Source organism: Balearica regulorum, chromosome 3, assembly GCF_011004875.1.
Source record: "Balearica regulorum gibbericeps isolate bBalReg1 chromosome 3, bBalReg1.pri, whole genome shotgun sequence".
Lineage (NCBI taxonomy): Eukaryota > Metazoa > Chordata > Aves > Gruiformes > Gruidae > Balearica > Balearica regulorum.
This window is the reverse complement of record NC_046186.1, coordinates 10,395,452-10,413,844: the sequence shown is the minus strand read 5'-3', so window position 1 is coordinate 10,413,844 and position 18,393 is coordinate 10,395,452. Positions and strand designations below refer to the sequence as shown.

At 35.4% G+C, this 18,393-nt stretch overlaps 1 protein-coding gene across 1 annotated transcript in view; it reads right to left on the bottom strand.

Moving 5' to 3' along the window:
• Positions 1-17,998, bottom strand: part of APOB (apolipoprotein B) — a 35,866-nt gene extending 17,868 nt beyond the window's left edge. The window contains 27 exon segments of the mRNA XM_075750519.1: positions 928-1,138; positions 1,763-1,884; positions 2,112-2,294; positions 2,815-2,852; positions 2,854-3,027; positions 4,203-4,252; positions 4,255-4,369; positions 5,109-5,300; positions 5,591-5,767; positions 6,289-6,428; positions 6,431-6,461; positions 6,464-6,524; positions 6,885-7,096; positions 8,162-8,308; positions 8,431-8,548; positions 8,741-8,968; positions 9,974-10,073; positions 10,076-10,114; positions 10,117-10,191; positions 10,952-11,037; positions 11,225-11,349; positions 11,649-11,804; positions 11,988-12,141; positions 13,152-13,297; positions 14,170-14,285; positions 16,132-16,170; positions 17,857-17,998. Coding sequence (XP_075606634.1) covers positions 928-1,138; positions 1,763-1,884; positions 2,112-2,294; positions 2,815-2,852; positions 2,854-3,027; positions 4,203-4,252; positions 4,255-4,369; positions 5,109-5,300; positions 5,591-5,767; positions 6,289-6,428; positions 6,431-6,461; positions 6,464-6,524; positions 6,885-7,096; positions 8,162-8,308; positions 8,431-8,548; positions 8,741-8,968; positions 9,974-10,073; positions 10,076-10,114; positions 10,117-10,191; positions 10,952-11,037; positions 11,225-11,349; positions 11,649-11,804; positions 11,988-12,141; positions 13,152-13,297; positions 14,170-14,285; positions 16,132-16,170; positions 17,857-17,914 — 3,293 coding nt within the window. The 5' untranslated portion in view covers positions 17,915-17,998.
• Positions 17,999-18,393: the final 395 nt, after the last annotated feature.

Sequence of the window (18,393 nt, the reverse complement as noted above, 5' to 3'; positions counted from 1 at the left end):
CTCTACTAAAGGATACAGACTGTGGCTATGAATCACACAGAAACAAAACACTTGGCAAAATATATTATGCCACTGGGCTTAATTTTCCTTTATTCACATTTATTTTATATCTCTGTAACTTTGTTGACTTGAGCAAACTTCTAATATTATGTTAGTGCAAATGAAAGGGAATTGAGGTCCCTGACATCTGTCCAAAGCTCCCACTGATATCAGAGGCAATTCTGCATGAACAGCAAAGACAAAGACTCCCCAGGGCACCATCAAGATCACAGAATTCCATGGAAGATTGAGGTTTATTAAAGAATGTGATCAGCTCATTTCACTATGGGCTTGTGAGGCAGACAATTTTAGAAACCCTGGCAGGCTAAACATTTTTGTTAGCTCCCCTGTAGATGTTCCCGGAAATATTCTCATCATGAAGCGTGGGAATTTTTACAGGAAGCTCTCAGTTATTTTTGGTTTTGTTGTTTATTGAGTGCCATTAGATTTCTTCATGGGGAGATGTAATAACTTTTTTTAGAGCTGAACATATCCAGTAAAAGAGAATACCTCTCTGAACAAACCTTGCCTTGTTTATATCCTTGGATTATCACACCTGCAATAACACTAGTACAATGTCATTCTTGTAATCATGTGTGTGCAAACATGGAAGAACTAATTTAAGGAACTTGCAAGACAAATTATTATATATACATATAGTATATGTTGATATATTAGATGTATTTATTTGATGTATATGTGATGGATTACAAATAAAATACTTCAAGGTTTTTTAAAGAGTGTTTGAAGGACAAGTTTATATATCGCTCTATATAAGCAATTTCTCCAAAATGGGATAAAATTTCCCAAAATTTTCTACCTTCAATAAAACCTTCAGCTATCTTATTCAAAGGTTTCTGTAAAAATCTAAATGGTTTTCTGAGTTACCTTATCTGGCCAGTAAGAGTAACTTCAGAAATCTTCTTGTTGTTAAAGTCTAAGACAAAGGTATATGCTTTCTTCCCAGGAATGGATTCATCAGTAATTCTGAAGTTTGTACCAAAGTCAACATCAACATCTGGAATGTGGACATCACTGGTCAAAATCTTTCTGTCTCTGTTGTACCTGAAGGTCAATGTGGCCTCATGCTGCTTTACACCTGGAAAATATAATGTACTTTGGTAATTCGCAACTATGGACTCTGGACTTTTCTTAAAAGGAGAATAAAAAGAATCAAGTGGAAGTTATATCACTCTGAAGATCTAATGCAATCTTTGATGAGTCTGAATCACAAACTGGGTCATCTTTTTTCTCTTCATCTTTTAAACCCACCATGGGCTGATCCACTAATCCCGTCACCTCTTTTGTTACGTAAACTTGCCATCCCACAGATTGTCCCTTTGAAAAATTTGCTGTTTATGCAATTCTCAATCTGCATGCTTTACTTCCATATTTCATCAGAAATGGTATTTTTCTCTTGCTTATATGGAACCCATTAACTTCTCTTCTTCCTTGCTTCCATTCACCATCATCGCATTTTATTTAAATCACAAGGAAGTATATTTGGGATAAAATAATCAGCCTCTGATCATGAAAACCTCGCACTGGGATTGCATATATGAAATGAAATGTGAGTTAAAGTATTGGTGTGTTTGGGTGTGAAAATGGTGTTCTATTTTATACTGTAAATGAGTCTATTATGATTTATTCATACAAATCTTTTTCCAATTAAACGACACAGTTCAAAACTGAGCTAAACCATATTGCTTTTTCAGACTCTTACCTTCTGCCTGGACAGCAAACTTTAAGGTGTCTATCAGGTCATTTCCCTCTCTCTGCAGGTCATAGTTTGCACTTGCAGAGTATTCCTTCACTTCACCTGTGGACACTATTTCAACTTCAAATCTAAAGAAGGAGTAAACAAATGTCTTGTAAATAACTATTTTGTCCATGACCACAAACAGAAGAAATCATACAGTTCTCAATACCTCTCTTTCTGAGCTGCTCCTGCTAGTCTTTTTTTAAAGATTTTTAAAGGTAAGCTTTATGTGAGAGTATAGTGTAGCTACTAAGCCCTAAGAGGGAAGGTTAGTTAACACAAAATCAACATATTTGAAACTGATATGACTTACTTGGATTCTCCAGTTAAGGGATAATATGGAGCTGACTCTGTGGCACTGGCATTAGAGTACAATAATTTGGTGCAGAAATTTAGACCAGCAATGAAAGGCTTGCAAGAAGTCGAGGTTTCTCGGTTCTCGATCAGAGGTGGAATCTCTTCAGTTTTGGCTGGAGACACCAAATGTAGTGTATTGCTGGAACAGAAAAATGAGTTCAGACATTGTCCTATTAACAAGGTTACTTTCTGAATAAAAACCACTTATTAAGGTAGGGCTTTCATCAAATAATATTTGGTGGTTGAATGATCAAGTTGTTTATTATTACAAGTATTATTACTGATAATTATAATTCTGTGTATTGAGCCATTTACCCTCTCTAAAATTGATTTAAGTAGTTCATTTAAATTCAGTCTAAGAATAGGTGTTGCTATTATATAATTTATGTGAAAGAAAAAAATAATAGAAATAGTAAGAGTCATGTTGAAAATGTCAGAAAATAGTGACAAATCAAAGAATCTGTAAGTCTTGACTCCCAGTCTGCCACTTATCTGGGCTATTTGCTATCTTACAAAAGAAATTATCCCAGTTTTACAATGTCTGTTTTTTTTCTGAACTGAATATTTCTCCATGCCGGCGCTTAGTCTCTCAAATCCCATCACAAGAAGAACCAAGAAGAGAAGGGAAGAACATAGCCTTGAAAGTTCAGTCTCATTACCTGATACTGAGGAGCTTTGTTGGAGTCTTTGGAGCAGGGAATGCTGAATTTTCAGCTGTCAGCTTTCACACTAACATGTGCTTCAATTCCAGACTCATGGAATATATTAGAATTCATCTCCACACCACTTCTGGCAAATTCAGGCATGTTTATTCCCAGGTGTGTTACAAACTCAATTGCTACTGAAGGTTTAGCAATGAGTTCTGCTTGCATCTGTTCAATACAAACAAAATGGTGTATTTATTGGACCAACACACATCTTACAGGTTTTAGAAAACAAATGTAATAGGTAGGTTTTTATATATTTGATTTTGCCATTCAAAAAATTCGATTCCAAAGTCACAAAAGCAGAGGCACCACAGAAGTGGTAACTGTAATGTAACAAATACCGCAAGATGATAACACCAAGGAACCTTATCTACTTTAATGTAAAAGTACTTATGCTTCAGAAAGATTTTGTACATGGAGCTACTTCCATGTATTTTTAAATCTGAAGACAAGAGTCAGTTTTCCATTGTAAAAAAAAAAAAAAAAGGCAATTTTCAAAAACAATGAGTAAACTATTTGACAAAAAAGAAATGGATCCAAGATTTGAGTTTCTCTAAACAGAAACAGCTTATTTTCAAGCTTTTGGTTTGGCCATTACAGAAAGAAGGGACAGAATGCAAAATTCTGGAAAAGATTCCAAACGTAACTAAAAGGCAACCAGCATGAAATTGAGGACATATTTTTTTTATTATTATTTTTACTTAAATCATGTATAGGGTGGGAAATTAAAAGTTTAAGCAAACTGAAACTATTTAGAAATTTATATAAAATATTGACTAAATTAGAGCAAAATACTTACTAAAACTGGAAAAAAGAAAGGAAATATTTAAATTTTTTAATTTTAATTGGATGATTAATTTTCTGTCACATGCCTCCTTAATTGTTACAATTTTAAAATGTTTCCTTTCAGATCAAAAGAAGTTTCATTTAACTCAATTTTTAATATTTCTTTTAATTGAAAATTTTTAATTTTGAATTTTTTTAGTAACTAGTTTGAACAGCAAATTCATATGCTGTAGCTATTGTACTATACTCATTTGAGAGCAGGGAGAGAGAAATAAACAGAGATTAAAAGGATTATTTTTGAAAGGGTGATTAAAATACTTTTAATTCATAAATGTTATGATGTCGCATACTTAATTTATTCTATGTATTACTTCTTTACTTTAATGTAAATGTCAACCACAAATTAACTGGAGACGTCTAATAAGTAAGGAGGTTTTTTTCATTTCAAGAGTATTTTGTAGTCTTTAAAATTCTTCTGGTGTTACAAATTTTGTCCCTAAATGAGACTATAGATTATTAGGAGGAGACAAAATAAAGACAGCTGTTAAGACTACGCTTTTTTGATGAAGCTTCATAGCTACTTTGGCCCCAGGTGTTGCTATTCAGACAAGGCAAACTTCAGTTGCAAACCTGCTCCAGTTGGGAGCTCAAACTCATTGTCCATAAACATGTAGTGGACAAATAAATCCCTGTCAACACCTTTTGAGATGGCTTGTGCAATCTGTGAATGAAACAAGGAAATGAACGCTAACAAATCTACATTTGGAATATGTACATTTCATACTTTAAAAATTGAACATGGAATGATTGTAACTGTATAATAGAAAAATTAATTTCATATATAGTACAGAAACTAATTTCTACAGATTCCTTGTTTCAAAAAATGTACTACAGATTGTTTATCAAATCACCTGCCTTGATACACACAGATCATCTACCTTGACATACATGTACACAGGTGAATTAGTTAAGATAACATGTAACATACTAGGTTTCCCAAAGGCAATGGCAAAATGTTTTTTTACTTCAGTGAAAGAAGGGTTTTACTCAATATTCCTAAACTGTAGTACATCTTTTCTTTTTAACATGATGAATTATTGCTTAATATTAATATATATTTTCATAATTAGAAATCTAGTAGTATAACATAATGGCCAACACTAAGATTTTGGGCAGCGTTCCAGTAGATATCTCAATCATACAATAAGATCTGAACGTTCCTTTTTTTTCTTCCCTCACTGATCTTCCAGGAGGACTCCACTTGGTTATTCAAGAGTCTTCATGGGTTTCTCAGAGTCCTTCAGACTAAATCTGGATCTTATTTTAATAATTTTATTTTTATGCTGGTATCAATTATCCATTCTTTACATCATAGATAAACACAATCTAATTCTTAAAAAAAATCTTATAGAAAAAAAATATCCAAAATTAATAATACGTATTGGTACATCAGAACATACCATTTCAGGAATAGTCTGAAGAGTTTTAATGCTCTTTAAAATCATGCTTCCCAGCAATTTGAAATCATTGAGTTTCATGTACCCAAGTTCTTCTCCCAGGATTCTCAGATATGCTCTTCCTTCAGGAGCTTCCTTTTTGCCCAATTCTTTTATCAATTTTTCAAGGTTAAGCATTATTCCTTTCATGATATCCTGAAAATGCAGTCAGAGAGTAGTAAACAGATTCATGAGAAATCTGCAAGACTACATATTTAAACAGTTACTTAGTGAATGTCAGCTAATCTGCACAGGCATCCCTTACAGATTTGTCTCCAAAGACTCCTCCCACATACCATTAAGAAAAAAACACTGTGAAATAGCATTAAGGATTTCTATTTTAGCCTGCCAGAAGAGGAGAAGGCTTATATATAGTTAAAGAGGGAAGTGCTGTAATTATTGTGTAATGGCAGGAATGCCATTCTAAGAATGTTTTCAAGTTGTACCTGATCCTGCTTGTCATCCTGAGAGTAACCAAAATAGTCAAAAAGCGCCTTGGAAACCTGCTCTGGCACTCTGCCGTCAACCCAGTACAAGGCCCTTGCTTGCGGTGTCTGGAAAAATCCCTTTTCTCCAAACAAAGCTTCCAGTGTTGGTTCAAACCCCTTTCCATCCAAGCCAAGCTGAAAGGAAGAGGACAATGCAATAACTGAGACAGTTTCCCCACTTCTTTTGCAGCTTTACAACAAACAGCCTTTCTGGGGAACAAACAATGCATTTAAAGTGTATCCTACAAGTCTGTGATTCTTAAGGGAAGATATGGAATGCTAGGTCTTACAATTAATTTTTGAGGTCCAACAAAACCTTACACATAGGTTGTATCTCACTTAAAATCCACTTATGAGTACTTCAGTGTGCAGTAATGATTCATTAGCATGAAGTCAATTTGTTACAGATGGGTTCACTTTACCCTAGCTGAGGCCTTTAATAACTCCTTCCAGCCAGTGGCCAGTGACATCACATAATGGATGGCTGCTCTAAAGCCCATTGAGATCAAATGAAAGTCTTCTTGTAAGCACAGTGATCTTTAGATTACTCCCAAAGCTTGTAAAAACAATACCTTATTCAGAGAAGTTGTTATAAACAAACAGAAATGGGAAAGAAGTAGCTGAATACTAGCGAAAGTTTTTGATAATTGTTGTACCTCAAAGATATCGCTTGGGCCAAATCCATACACGTTCAGGGTGGTTTTTAGCATAGTCTCTTAGGAACATAGCTGTTGGATCAAATACCACATTTCCTCTATTTTGGCAGAGACGGGATCAACTCCAGGTACAGAAACTCTTTGGAAATCTGATAATTTTGTGAGAATTTTCTGGAAAATCTTTGGCTGTTCGGAACCTGGTTCCTTTTAGAGCCTCTTCAACTTGGCTTTTTAGACTAGGAAAGAGGATAACAATGCAAATGTCATTAGTATAAATTCCAAAACCACATTTAGTCTTAGTTGAGGAATTTCTTGTTGTCACATGCAGACATTAATACAACTGAGGTGATTGTGAATGGCTAGCTTTCTTGCACATACATACAGTCAAAATAAGCCTTAAGGGAAAGACTGTAAGCTGGCACTGCTCTGACAAAGCCATAGATTTACTCAGCTGATGTGCTTGTTCAAACAAAGAAAACATACAAGCAACAAACAAACAAAAAGCAAAAAATGCAACTGCTAAATATCTACCACTGCAAATATTGCCAGAACTTTGTTCTTCCTAGGAGACCAGTATATAACTAAATTTTACTTACTCTTCAATGCCTACTTCTTCAGAGTCTAGGATGTTGGCAATGTGTGAGGCAATAAAGCTTTTAACTTGCTCATTCTTTTCCTTTGTGAGGACTCTCAAAATCTTTGCGAGATCACTTGGGGAAGGGTTTTTCATCAGTATGAGATAGGCTGCTAGACGTTTGTCTGTAGGTGCATCCCCTTCTTGGAATGCTTTCAGAAGTGCTGAGCGGTCCTATATAAATAGAGAAAGGTTTGCACTGATGAGCTGGCTAGTAGATGACATTGCTAAACACTTTTGGGAATATATAGGGTCAAATAATTTACAGGATGTAACGTTTTCAGGACCGCATAATTATTTCTATACCTTATTTCTATAACTGACCAAAATGTTTTCATTGAAACTATTACAATAAAGTTTCTTTTGATAGAAAATGTCATAGAAATTATGGCTTTATTAAAACTGATTTTCTTATCCTATATCTGGCAGGTTACTTTGCTATTTAGAATACTGAGTTTTAATTGTTGGGACTCAGAAGTGTTCTGGTCTGCAGACAAATTATCAAATTTTGGAAAAAAGATAATTCAGTTTAGGAAAAGAAGGTGATCAAAGTCTTCTGCTGCAGGAAAATTAAAAACATAGATTGAATATAAATAACAATTAAAAAAAAAAAAAGTTGAAACTGAATCTGACGATGTGATCTCCAGGTGTTTACAGGCTCCCAGACTTGTCAAGTCTTGTCTGGAAACAAGAGCGTGTCTTTTAGAGTAGAAACTTGTTGATATTGAAACTGCTTCACTATTCTAAGCTGAAGAGCTCTATTTAATGACACCCATTCTGTAGGAGGTGCTTTAATGTGACTGTAATTTAAACATAAATCTGACCTGTACTATTAATAACAATGACAAAAAATGCCTGTATAAAATAGGGACCTGATTTTTTCTTAGGTAAATACATTTAAATCTGGAGCAACTCATTAGTTAAAACCACCTTTAAATAAGTAGAATTCCATTAAAGACATTCTAACAGATCCAAACTTCCTATTTAAACTGAGAGTATCTATGCAAAGCAACTGCAGCTCAAAGGAGCAACACCCACTAAATCAGAAGTCTACAGAACTTCTCAGATATGTGTATGTAAACTAAACTAACTACAGGAGTTCTAAAAAAGGTGGAGACAGCTAAAAGGGAGATAGCAAAAGTATGAAATAATGAGAATGTTTTTGCATATTCAATAGCTTCTGTGAACAGTTAAGGTGAACTGAAGACAGTTTATGCTGGTTCTTGTGACCCAATTTACCTCCTCAGTAACAGTCATCTTCCTGAATGCCTGGATGGCTGCTTTCTGAACTGAAAGTGATGCAGCTTCATTTCTGATACATGTCTTGAGAAAAGACTTCAGGTTGGGTTTAGCTTTCTCCATCACTGCACCCATGTTTCCAATAGCCTGTCAGGGATGAAAGCACAGAAAGATAATAAACATTTTTTCTTGACCAAGAGGAGCAGAGTAATATATGCTCTACAATTTAAAATAATAGCCTGCATAAGGAAAGAAGGAAATAAAAATACCCGAAGTGTGAGGTATGTGAGTTCATCTTCCCCAGAACAATCAGTGCCGAGCAGTGATACCATGAAGTCTGCAACATCTGTTATTCCTCTGTCAAAATCATCTTCTCATTCGTAGAACCTAAAGAAATAGAGAAACACATTAGAAACAAAAGGAGGAAAATGGTAGATGTCTATTTATTTTTTTATTCTCAAAGAGCAAATTCATGAGAATAATAAAAAATCATCAAAAAGTGACTACTCTTAGGGTTTACTCTAAGCATGTAATGTTTTATTGAGGGTATTTTGTACAAATAATGCTATCATTACTCACTTAGTAACAGAATGACTCAAGCCATAAAAAGAAGCTCTACTTGGCTGATACTGGGCCATGTTCAGAATTTCCCGTATTCTTTTCGGAGTTGGAGAAGGCAATAGTCCCAGGGTATATGTGACCAGGTCTACCACAAGTGGATTCACATTTCCAGTTCTCAGTATTTGAAGGACTGCACCATAGCACTCTGGAGTCCCACACTGCGTCAGGGCCTGAACTGTGATGGAACTGAAAGGAAAAGAAATTACTCTGATTAATTAATTCCTTGTTTGCAGGTTATTGCTGTATTTTGCATGTTTGAAATAAAAGGTTTATTAAGGTGTTTTTAATATAAATGACGCATGCTATGCGTTGACTGGAAGCAAATCACACAATTGCTTATCCAAAAGAAGCTTCTATTAGTTTTACGAGTTATACTAATAACATGATTAGCTATGAACAACAAGAAAGTATAATGATACTATAATTACACAGACATGTCTTTTTTTTCTCCACAACAGACTTTCCCCACAACTATAAGTATTGTGATATAATCTGTTGAACCAGACTGAGGCTCTTGTCGCTCTACAGACTGAAGAACATAAAGCGTGTATAAATTGACTCAAGTCCAGCTAGAACAGGAGAGTAAGGGTAAGAGTGGAGGGCAGGGTCAGAGCAAAGAATTGTACCCATGTCTTCAGAAATCTCACTTTCAAAACTGTGTTCTTTGCAATAAAGTCAGACTTGGGAGTTTGGAATTGCAGTCGTTGTCCTTGAGCAAATCTGCATGAAAGATATTTGGCTATAACATATCCACAGGATGTGTCTGGCATACACACTTGGGATGGTGATGGGGAGGAAAAACTGGGCTGTGTTATACTGATATAGTTCAGCTTCTCCAATAAGTTTGGAAGATTTGATGGGGTGGAATGATCAAAACAATATTAGGTCTTCATAGAAGGCTAGAACTTCCAGATCCATTTGAATTCTTATACTGTTCTCATAGATTTGATGTTCAAGTTCCAATTAACAACTGAGCATTTCTGATGGAAAAATGTGAAATCCACACGTTTTACTGTCTCTTCTTTATTTCTTTCTCTAGGTAATTCTGATGGATACTTATTCTTTCCTGAAAGACACTCTTTAAATCTATTTAACCTCTAATTTAAAACCACTTGCAGCAAATAGCTTTAGAATGGATTTGCTACGGCATTGACATGAGGTGTGCTTGCACAACAAACTGTTGTAACATACCTTGAAGTTTCCATCATCTTTGGTACAAGAGAGCCAAGAGTGGTGTTATGTAAACTTCTAAGTCCAGAAACAAATCTGTAAAAGAGTCTTGCTCTCTGCTGTTCTGCTGGGAGGCTGGAAGTTTCTGCAGTTCCTGAAGGATTTGAGAACAGCATCCCCCTGCCTGGGAAATCTGGCATCTGTACTTTCCAGCGCAAGTCCCCTCTCCTCCAGTTCATCTAGAAATAAAAAAAAATGCATTCCTTATGTCTCTATCAAGGAACTATATTCGTGTTTTCTCTTCTGTAATATATTCAATATAAAACTCTGTAGATTATTTTATATGATAACTGTGAAGTTTAACAGCTGAAGCAGTTTCTAAAAATAATGGAGTGGAATGTAAATGTAATTCTCCCAAAAGTTGAATAATACCCTATTTAAATAAATTCTTTTAAATTTTCATGAGATTGATTCTTTAACACCTTTTATACTGGCATAGTTTGCTTTTTCAACTTTTAATGAGTATATCTTAGGAGAAATATATTATGACTAGAAATAATAACTGCATGTCAAAAAAGTGCGTTTCAGAATCAAACATATAGTAATTATGAACTGTTTGCCTTTGGCAGCTGAACCTAAAAGTTATGTAAGACATTATGGTTAGCTTAAAAGGGTTCATTAAACTATTTTCCAATAAGATTTAATTACTTTCCAAGCAAATTGTATTTTTTAATTATAAAGAATAATTTCAAAATTAAAATGAAAAGACAAAGATTATTTAAAATGACAGTGTTTTTAAACTTTTCAGGTTTTCCCATTTTTATACCCCAACCTTTTTCCTGACTAAATTGATCAAATTTCATTAAAAATTAGGAATTATTTTGGTCTCCTCAACCGCATCTTTAACTAATTCACTTTTTTTAAAAAAAATTGTTCCTGTATTTAACCTGTATTTATATTTTGTCCCTGTATTTGTATTATTGAGAATTGCAGCTATACCTCCATCAAAATTTCTGTTATTTATCTTTGGAGTATCTTCAAGCTTCAGTGTCTGGTTGACCTCCGTCATCACACCATAGCGATTTCTAGCAAACAAAGAAAAATTCAGTGCTTTATTTGAGTCTAAGTAACTTTGAGGGGTCTTGCCATGCCTCTGCCTTCTGGAGAACAAAATGCATATTTGGGGATGAAGTCAGGGCAGAATGGTGATACATCACCATTTAAAGTGAGTATTTATAACCAGAGGGTAATGATGAATAGTGAGCCACCTACTTGTATGAGGAAGGCAGAAACAGGTGTTTTTCACTGCAGACAGCATCTCTTATATGTCTTTTCTTTGCATCAATATTGTAATGACAGAATTGAGTGCTCCTTAGCAGAGTAGATAATGGGATGTTCTGTAAAATAAATAGTTTGGCAGTCATTTTAACAAGTAGTATGGGAAACAAACATAGTTTTAAAGGCTACTACAGTTTTACCGTAATATATAACATGAAAGAAGGTAATAACATTCTTTCTCTGCATTTGTTTTTCTCTATTGACTGCCAACAAAACCACAGTCTGATCTAATGCAGGGATGTAGAAAACCTATTTAAAATCTTAGAAGGTAAATACAGAATTTAGTTGTTGTAGTAGCTGTTTATCATTTTAAGTTATATAGTGAAGAATGTTATATAATTTTTAATGGTATACTTACTAGTCCCTTTACAATGGCAATAGGGCTGACATAATCTCTGATGGGACTGAAGTTGTCACAGGCTTTCAGGTCTCTGTTAATTGAAATATCTTCTGCAACATTTCCTTTTCTAGATTTGAATTCAACTTCACTGTCACACTTTCCATATACAGTATCCTGGAAAGCAGAAAGAAATCAGCATCTTTGTTCATGCTGTCAGACGTTTTCTGGTCTAGCCGAAAGGCACCCTCTCTCATCTGAATTTCCAGGTCTTTTCAAAATGATGTTCAGGACTAACTTTACTCCTGAAGTTTCTTCCATTTGTTAAGGAAATAAAGTGGGTGTTTTCAAAACACCTACCATTGAAATTGTTTTTACGTTTTCTACTGTTTCTGTTGGCACAAGTAGAGCTGAGATGATCCCTCTCTTGAGATTCAGTACATGCAGAGGTTCATCCTTCTCTGGATACAACTTGACTTTTGTTCCATCCTGAATGCTGAATTTTAGCTCATGCCTGCCCAAAAAACCCCAACATTAATATGAAATCACATTGCAGTCACCCAGTGAAGAACATGTTATCAATAAACTGCTGGGATACAGCTAAAGCATCATGTTTATCTTGGACTACCTATTAGAGAGTATTACTATTAAAGCAGCAAAATTCTAAGCAAGGACATTCTGATATCATCTGACTACGTCATCTAAGGACAAACAAATATCAAGAGCAATGGCTGGAAGTTGGAATTGCATAAATTCAGAGAGGAGGTAAGTAAATTTTTTGAATAATTATTAGCTACTGCAATAGGCTACAAAAAAAATGGGAAGGATTCTTTACTAGTTGCAGTCTTTAAATAAAACCTTGGTTGTTTTCTGAAAGACACATTTTAACATTGACTCAAGTTGTTCTGAGATCTATGGCTTGTGAAACAAGATGGAATGAATACTGAGGCATTGAAACAAGCATGAAGGTGCATGAGTAAAACGTGCATTGACAAGCACTTGAGACTAGTCGGGTGGAGGGAGTAGTAGCAATAAGTTATGAAAGCAGATAAGTAAGGAAAAGATAAGTTGCATAGGTCATTAAAGATTGTGATAGGAATCTGGACTTCAGTCTCAAATGCCTTTCTATTGCACAGTCTTTGTACCATGTCAGCAAAGGAAAATTGTCTTAAAATGGCTATGCACAGCCATTTGAGAATTTGCTTACAAGAAGGAACATTCCACTTGCAACAATCTTTTAGGGGACTACCCAACAGTTTCCTGATGTAGGTGATATAAATGACAAAAACATTCCACGTGAAAATTCTGGATGGAAAAAAACGTCCTCTACTAGCAATTGAGAACTGTGCTGAGTTAGCCCTAAATTATATCAGGGAGAGTTTTGCTGTGGAACCAGCTTATAAATCTACCATGTTATCATGAAACGTGTTCTATGCCTGGAAGAACATAGTCAGGGTGAACTGTAACATTGCAGCCTGTTCCATGTTAAGGCTACACGTATTGATGATAATTGATATTGCTTACTTGGACATGGCATTAGCAAAGTCCTCAGAGTTCTTTGACTTTTTCAGCATGGCCCTTCCCTCAGTGTCAACACCAAATGTCTCCCTCAGGGAGCAATGCATCGTCCTCAGGATGAAGTGACACAGCTGTGGTACCTCCAGTTCAACCTGAAAACACAAATATGATGTGTTTATCCTTTTTTCATTATCATGTTTCCAGGATCATCCAGTTACAGTTTTGAAAATATGGTATTCATTGGGTTTTGTGAAGTGTCAGAATCACCCTGCTAGCAGCTGTTGGGAAAGATCCCAAAGTACTCTAAATAGCTTAAGGTAAGTTGAGGGAAAAAATATGAAAGCAGGTATTTGCTTGGCTAATGGTATACATGGTAAACAAGCAACTTAGGTTCTGAACATTTATAGTACTAGAAGAACTGTATGAAAACCTGAGTCATTACACTGATCAATTTTTTAACTCTGTCAGAACAGTGTGTGCTAAATAAAAAATATTTTCCTCAGTTACTCCATTTCAGAAAAAACCAAACCAAACCAAAACAAAAAACAAACATGATGGGAAAGTTTTGAGCAAGATGGAGGGACATGGGATAGTTTAATGGCCTACAGGACCTTTTACTCCTACAACCCTGATCCTGGCTTGACTGTTACCATCAACAGGCTATCAAGTCATCTTCCTGGCATTGATGAGCTGTTTTAGTTCAACTTCTAGAAATGTTTGATGGACATTGGTAGACTCAACCTGGGAGATAAGGAAAATTGAACTACCAGGTCTTCCCCCTCTCTTGTGTAAAAGTATAGCCAGATCAGGATTGAAATGCACTGGCACAGTGGTATGAAGGACTTCTGCCATCCTCAGTGCCTTCTGTCTAAGACAGGGAGGGCTTAATCTTCAGGACTCTCAACATGTGCCTTTCAAATAATAATCGTGTTTGGAAAAACATTGAAGGATGCTCCCCAGCTGCCAGTTCCCATGTTATTCAGTATACAGTCCCAATTGGTTGTATTTATTCTTTTTTCCCTACCTTGCAAGTGATCTTTGAACCACTTCGAGAATCTGCTGTTCCCGTGATCCCGTTTGATGTTTCTGCTTCATATGAGTAAACATATTTTCTGAGGTGTTTAAATCTGGTTGCATCTTCTGCAATTGAGAAAATGAGAGTACTTTATGACTTGGGTAGGATATGCATGTGCAGATCCTTACAAATGAATGCCACATATAAAGAAAGTATGAGGACCCTCCCATTGCATGAGACAATTAATCTGTAATTTTAAACCCTATGAGCAGGAATGAACGTGGTAATAGAGACATAAAGAAAAAAAATAATTTGTCTCAGTATCAAATACAAGGGTATAAGATCTTCTTTTGGTGTCTGGAATGCATAATGTAGGCCAAACAATGTCCTCAATTACAATTCACTCCCGTTATAGTTGCAGGTACAATTTTAAATTAAAAGTATGTTGAACAGGCATTGTAAGTGACTGTGTTTAGGTCTATCTGAACCAGAAGTTACTGTTCCCTCTGTTTAGACTGAGCAACTCACTGGGATTACGATGCTGCTGTGATGCTGAGTGAAAAGCAAGTTCCTAAATTGCCCCTCTGTGGTTATTTGTGACTGTCTGAACATATTAGAATCCTAATCTACTTTTATAGAAAAAAAAGGTAAAGTAATCTCGGTGTAAACCCACACCATCAAATCTGTATGATTTTGCCTGCCTATCTGCCAATGGCAATGCTATCTTGCCCTTTGTGTCACAGAATTGCATACTTAGAGAGAAGAACAGAACGGTACTATAAATATCATATTTCCTCCTTGCACTATCACTTTTATAAGCTTTACATATGTTAATAGTGTTTTAACTGAGATTACTTTTATGTAGTTGCTAAATAGAATTAATATAATTAATACCATCTATCATACAGTAATCAGCATCTTACGAACATTTGAAAACTGAATTACATTATCTAATTAACCTTAAAATTAACTACTATAAAAAAAATCAACACTATCCTTGTCACTTTTGGCTATCCTGGTCTATAACATTGCGTAACTGTACATTCTCAGAAATTTTCGCAATATCGGTATCTACTATGCTAAAGCCAAAAAGCTAATTATTGCTTCATTTCCTGCTTTTAAACAGAAATAAATGGAAAAGGAATAGGGAAATTAGAAGGTTAGAAATGCAAATACTAAATAATTTATTGCATCAAAAACACACATGAAATTCGCAATGAAGCCCAGAAGTCTTTGAGTTGCTTCAGGCAGCTGAAATAAACCTAATTGCCTGGAGATGGTGCTAAAGCATCCAACAAGGGAAAAAGGCCCTGAAGATCCAGAGGCACAAAGAACAAAACAACTCATTTGGTACTTTGACCCTATGGTGGAACATTATGTATCTAACCAAGCAGTCAGGGCCAGTCAGAGTTCATTATAAAGATAGGGCATAAAGTCAGCATTTCCTGAGTCTTGACTTGTTTAAAGAAATTGCTGTCCTTGCTGACAGAGTTGATGATTTATTCTACAGGTATTTAGCTAGATATCCAAGTGCAATTCTGTGGGTTTAGCGGCCGCTGCGAAGGGTAAATGAGAAGTGAGATTCAGCCCACGGTAAGGTGTAATGTATATAACCTCACTGCTAAAGCTTCGCATCTCATAAGCAGGGATTTCTAGATTAAGGAATTTGCACCTGGCAATTAAGAAATCAACAAAACAATGGAAAGCAGTTTCTCAATGGGAGCTTTTCAAAAGTTTAGAGACTCGATCTCAGATTCTCTATCTTAGGAAACTTTTGAAATTCTTTCAGCGAAGCCTTATGGATAATGAAATACCTAAAATAAAGGGCAATAAAGACTTCAGAATATTGCCACTACTTTTGTTTCAATTATTTCAGAGGAAGAATGGAATAGAAAATGTCAAGCTTTGAAAGATGTATTCGGTTAATACAGTGACATAAGTTAACAAAAGCAGATGCAAGAAATCAGTTACTTGAACATCCTGGGTTTCCACTGTCAGGCGTTTCTTCTTCTGTAAAGAATAAAAACACAAATTAAAAGCTGGAAAAGCACTTTTTAGCTATAAAACAAGGGCCAAATTTTCACTGTAAGACCTTTTTATTTCATACCAACTTTTGATGTAGTTTTCACACTGATGTAAATGACAAAGCTACTATTAACATTGACAGTAGAGTCAAATCTAAAGGGAGTTACAGCAGTTGCCTTGATATTGTGAACTAAGACCTCAGAATAGGATCTTTAAGTCACTAAATTAAATTATTTTGATTTAAACTGATAAGGATCAGCTTCTAGGTTTAACAAGTACTTTAAAAAGCCCTATGTTATGTGAAATATAAAGTTTATAAATGATGGGCACAAAATATATAGGTAGACAGATGAAATGTAACATATAACGTGGTTTACTTTAAAATTATAGTGTATTTGAGCACAAAAAAAATACTGCATAATGGATGAATGGCCATATTTTTCTTTTTGCACATTTAAAAAAGGACAACTTTGGTGAGTAATACTACAATTCTCTGCCATTAAAACTTTTCTGAATATTGACAGTTCATTCTTTGGAGGAAAAAACACTGATTGGAAGACTATTCAAGCTAAGAAGAATCATTTGCTCTGATCTGTCTTAAGTCTGTCCCATATGACTTTATTTCAAATAAAATAAAATAAAATAAAATATAAAATAAAATATTAAATTAAATTAAATTAAATAAATAAAATTAAAATAAAATAAAATAAAATCTAGTAAATTTGCTGCATTCATTTGATGCTATGTCATTCTTTCGGATATCACACACGAATGCCAGCACTTTTCACAATATTCTCTGCACACTTTCCAACATTAGTTAGAGTAACAGTAATAGGAACAGTAATGCTATTATTACTATTAGAATAGTAACTAATAACTATTTATATCCATCAGAAACAAGTGCATCCTTTAAAATTGTATAACATCAATCAACAACAGAATACTAGTTCAACAAAGGTGTATTTATGATAAATTTGATCTCCATATTAAACCAGATCTGCATAATTGGCCCAAGACTCAACTTGCTCCTTAAGGTTCCTGAAGTGTTAAGTAACACTACAATGTTGTACTCTAAAAAGCCACTTCTTGGGAAGCAAGGACAGCTCACAATCCACAGCACCGTATTGGTCTAGGTTGTCTTTTCTGCTCTTAGGAAACAAAAACCCTGCTGGCCTACTTCTTTTACTACTACCACTAGTACTACTACTACTGATGACTATGTCCCTTCATCATCAAATTGTATTTCAAACATCAGTATTGCCTGCCAAATACTTTTTGCTTTATTGCTCTCCATCTTCACATTTGCCGAAAAGAAGGTCAACAACAGCTGGGATAAGTCTGTATGGTATCTCCAAGCTAGAGTATCTCCATGGGGATTTAAAAGGACAGCACTACAGAAAAACAATTAGGCCAAAATGAATTATGTGAATTCCTTACAAGTTGCAAAATACATTAGATTTGATTAGAAGACACCAGGGACATTTGTGACTTTTTCTACGTTGGGATTCTCTTGTGATTCCCCAGTCCTACAAAGGGAAGACATCGTATCTTTGCCACACCTGCTCTCTCTAATACTATAAGCCATTCTCCTGTTGATTTTTGCATTATTGTTGTATTAACAGGTTCATAAATAAAGCAGCAAAAAGCACTAAGATAAGAGGCAGTACTTACGTGTGAGAACCCCACTGCTGAGCAGCAGCAAGAGCAGCAAGAGCTGCACAGGGCCCATGGCGAGGCCCGAACTCCCTTGAAACACTTTCTTTTCCTCTGTTTTTCCTTCCCTCCCCTCTTCCCTACCACCTTGGAGGGAGAATGAGCCTTCTGACTTGGACCTTCATTTATATAGTCTGTGGCAAGCAGCTGAGGCAAACGGTTTAGAAAGCTCAGAGCAAATTGCCAAAGGTCCAAAGGTGAGAGTCCCAGTTCCTCACTGCCCTCCAGACAATGCTCTGCTTTGGTTGCTGGGAGTCCCTGAAGGCAAAAGACAACATATACTGGAGATAAGTCACTCTTCCAGTTCACTGGGTTTTTTTCTTTAACAAAGTTTTAAAAGCGAAATCCCTCAGCTACAGACTCTAACAATGTATTCAAATCAATTTCCTGCATCCACATTGGAAGAGTTACAGTGCATAAATTATAGCTGGAAGAAATGATCACTGCAGCATACTTTCAGTATAGATGTTGAGAGGCTGAAGGGTATGAGTACTT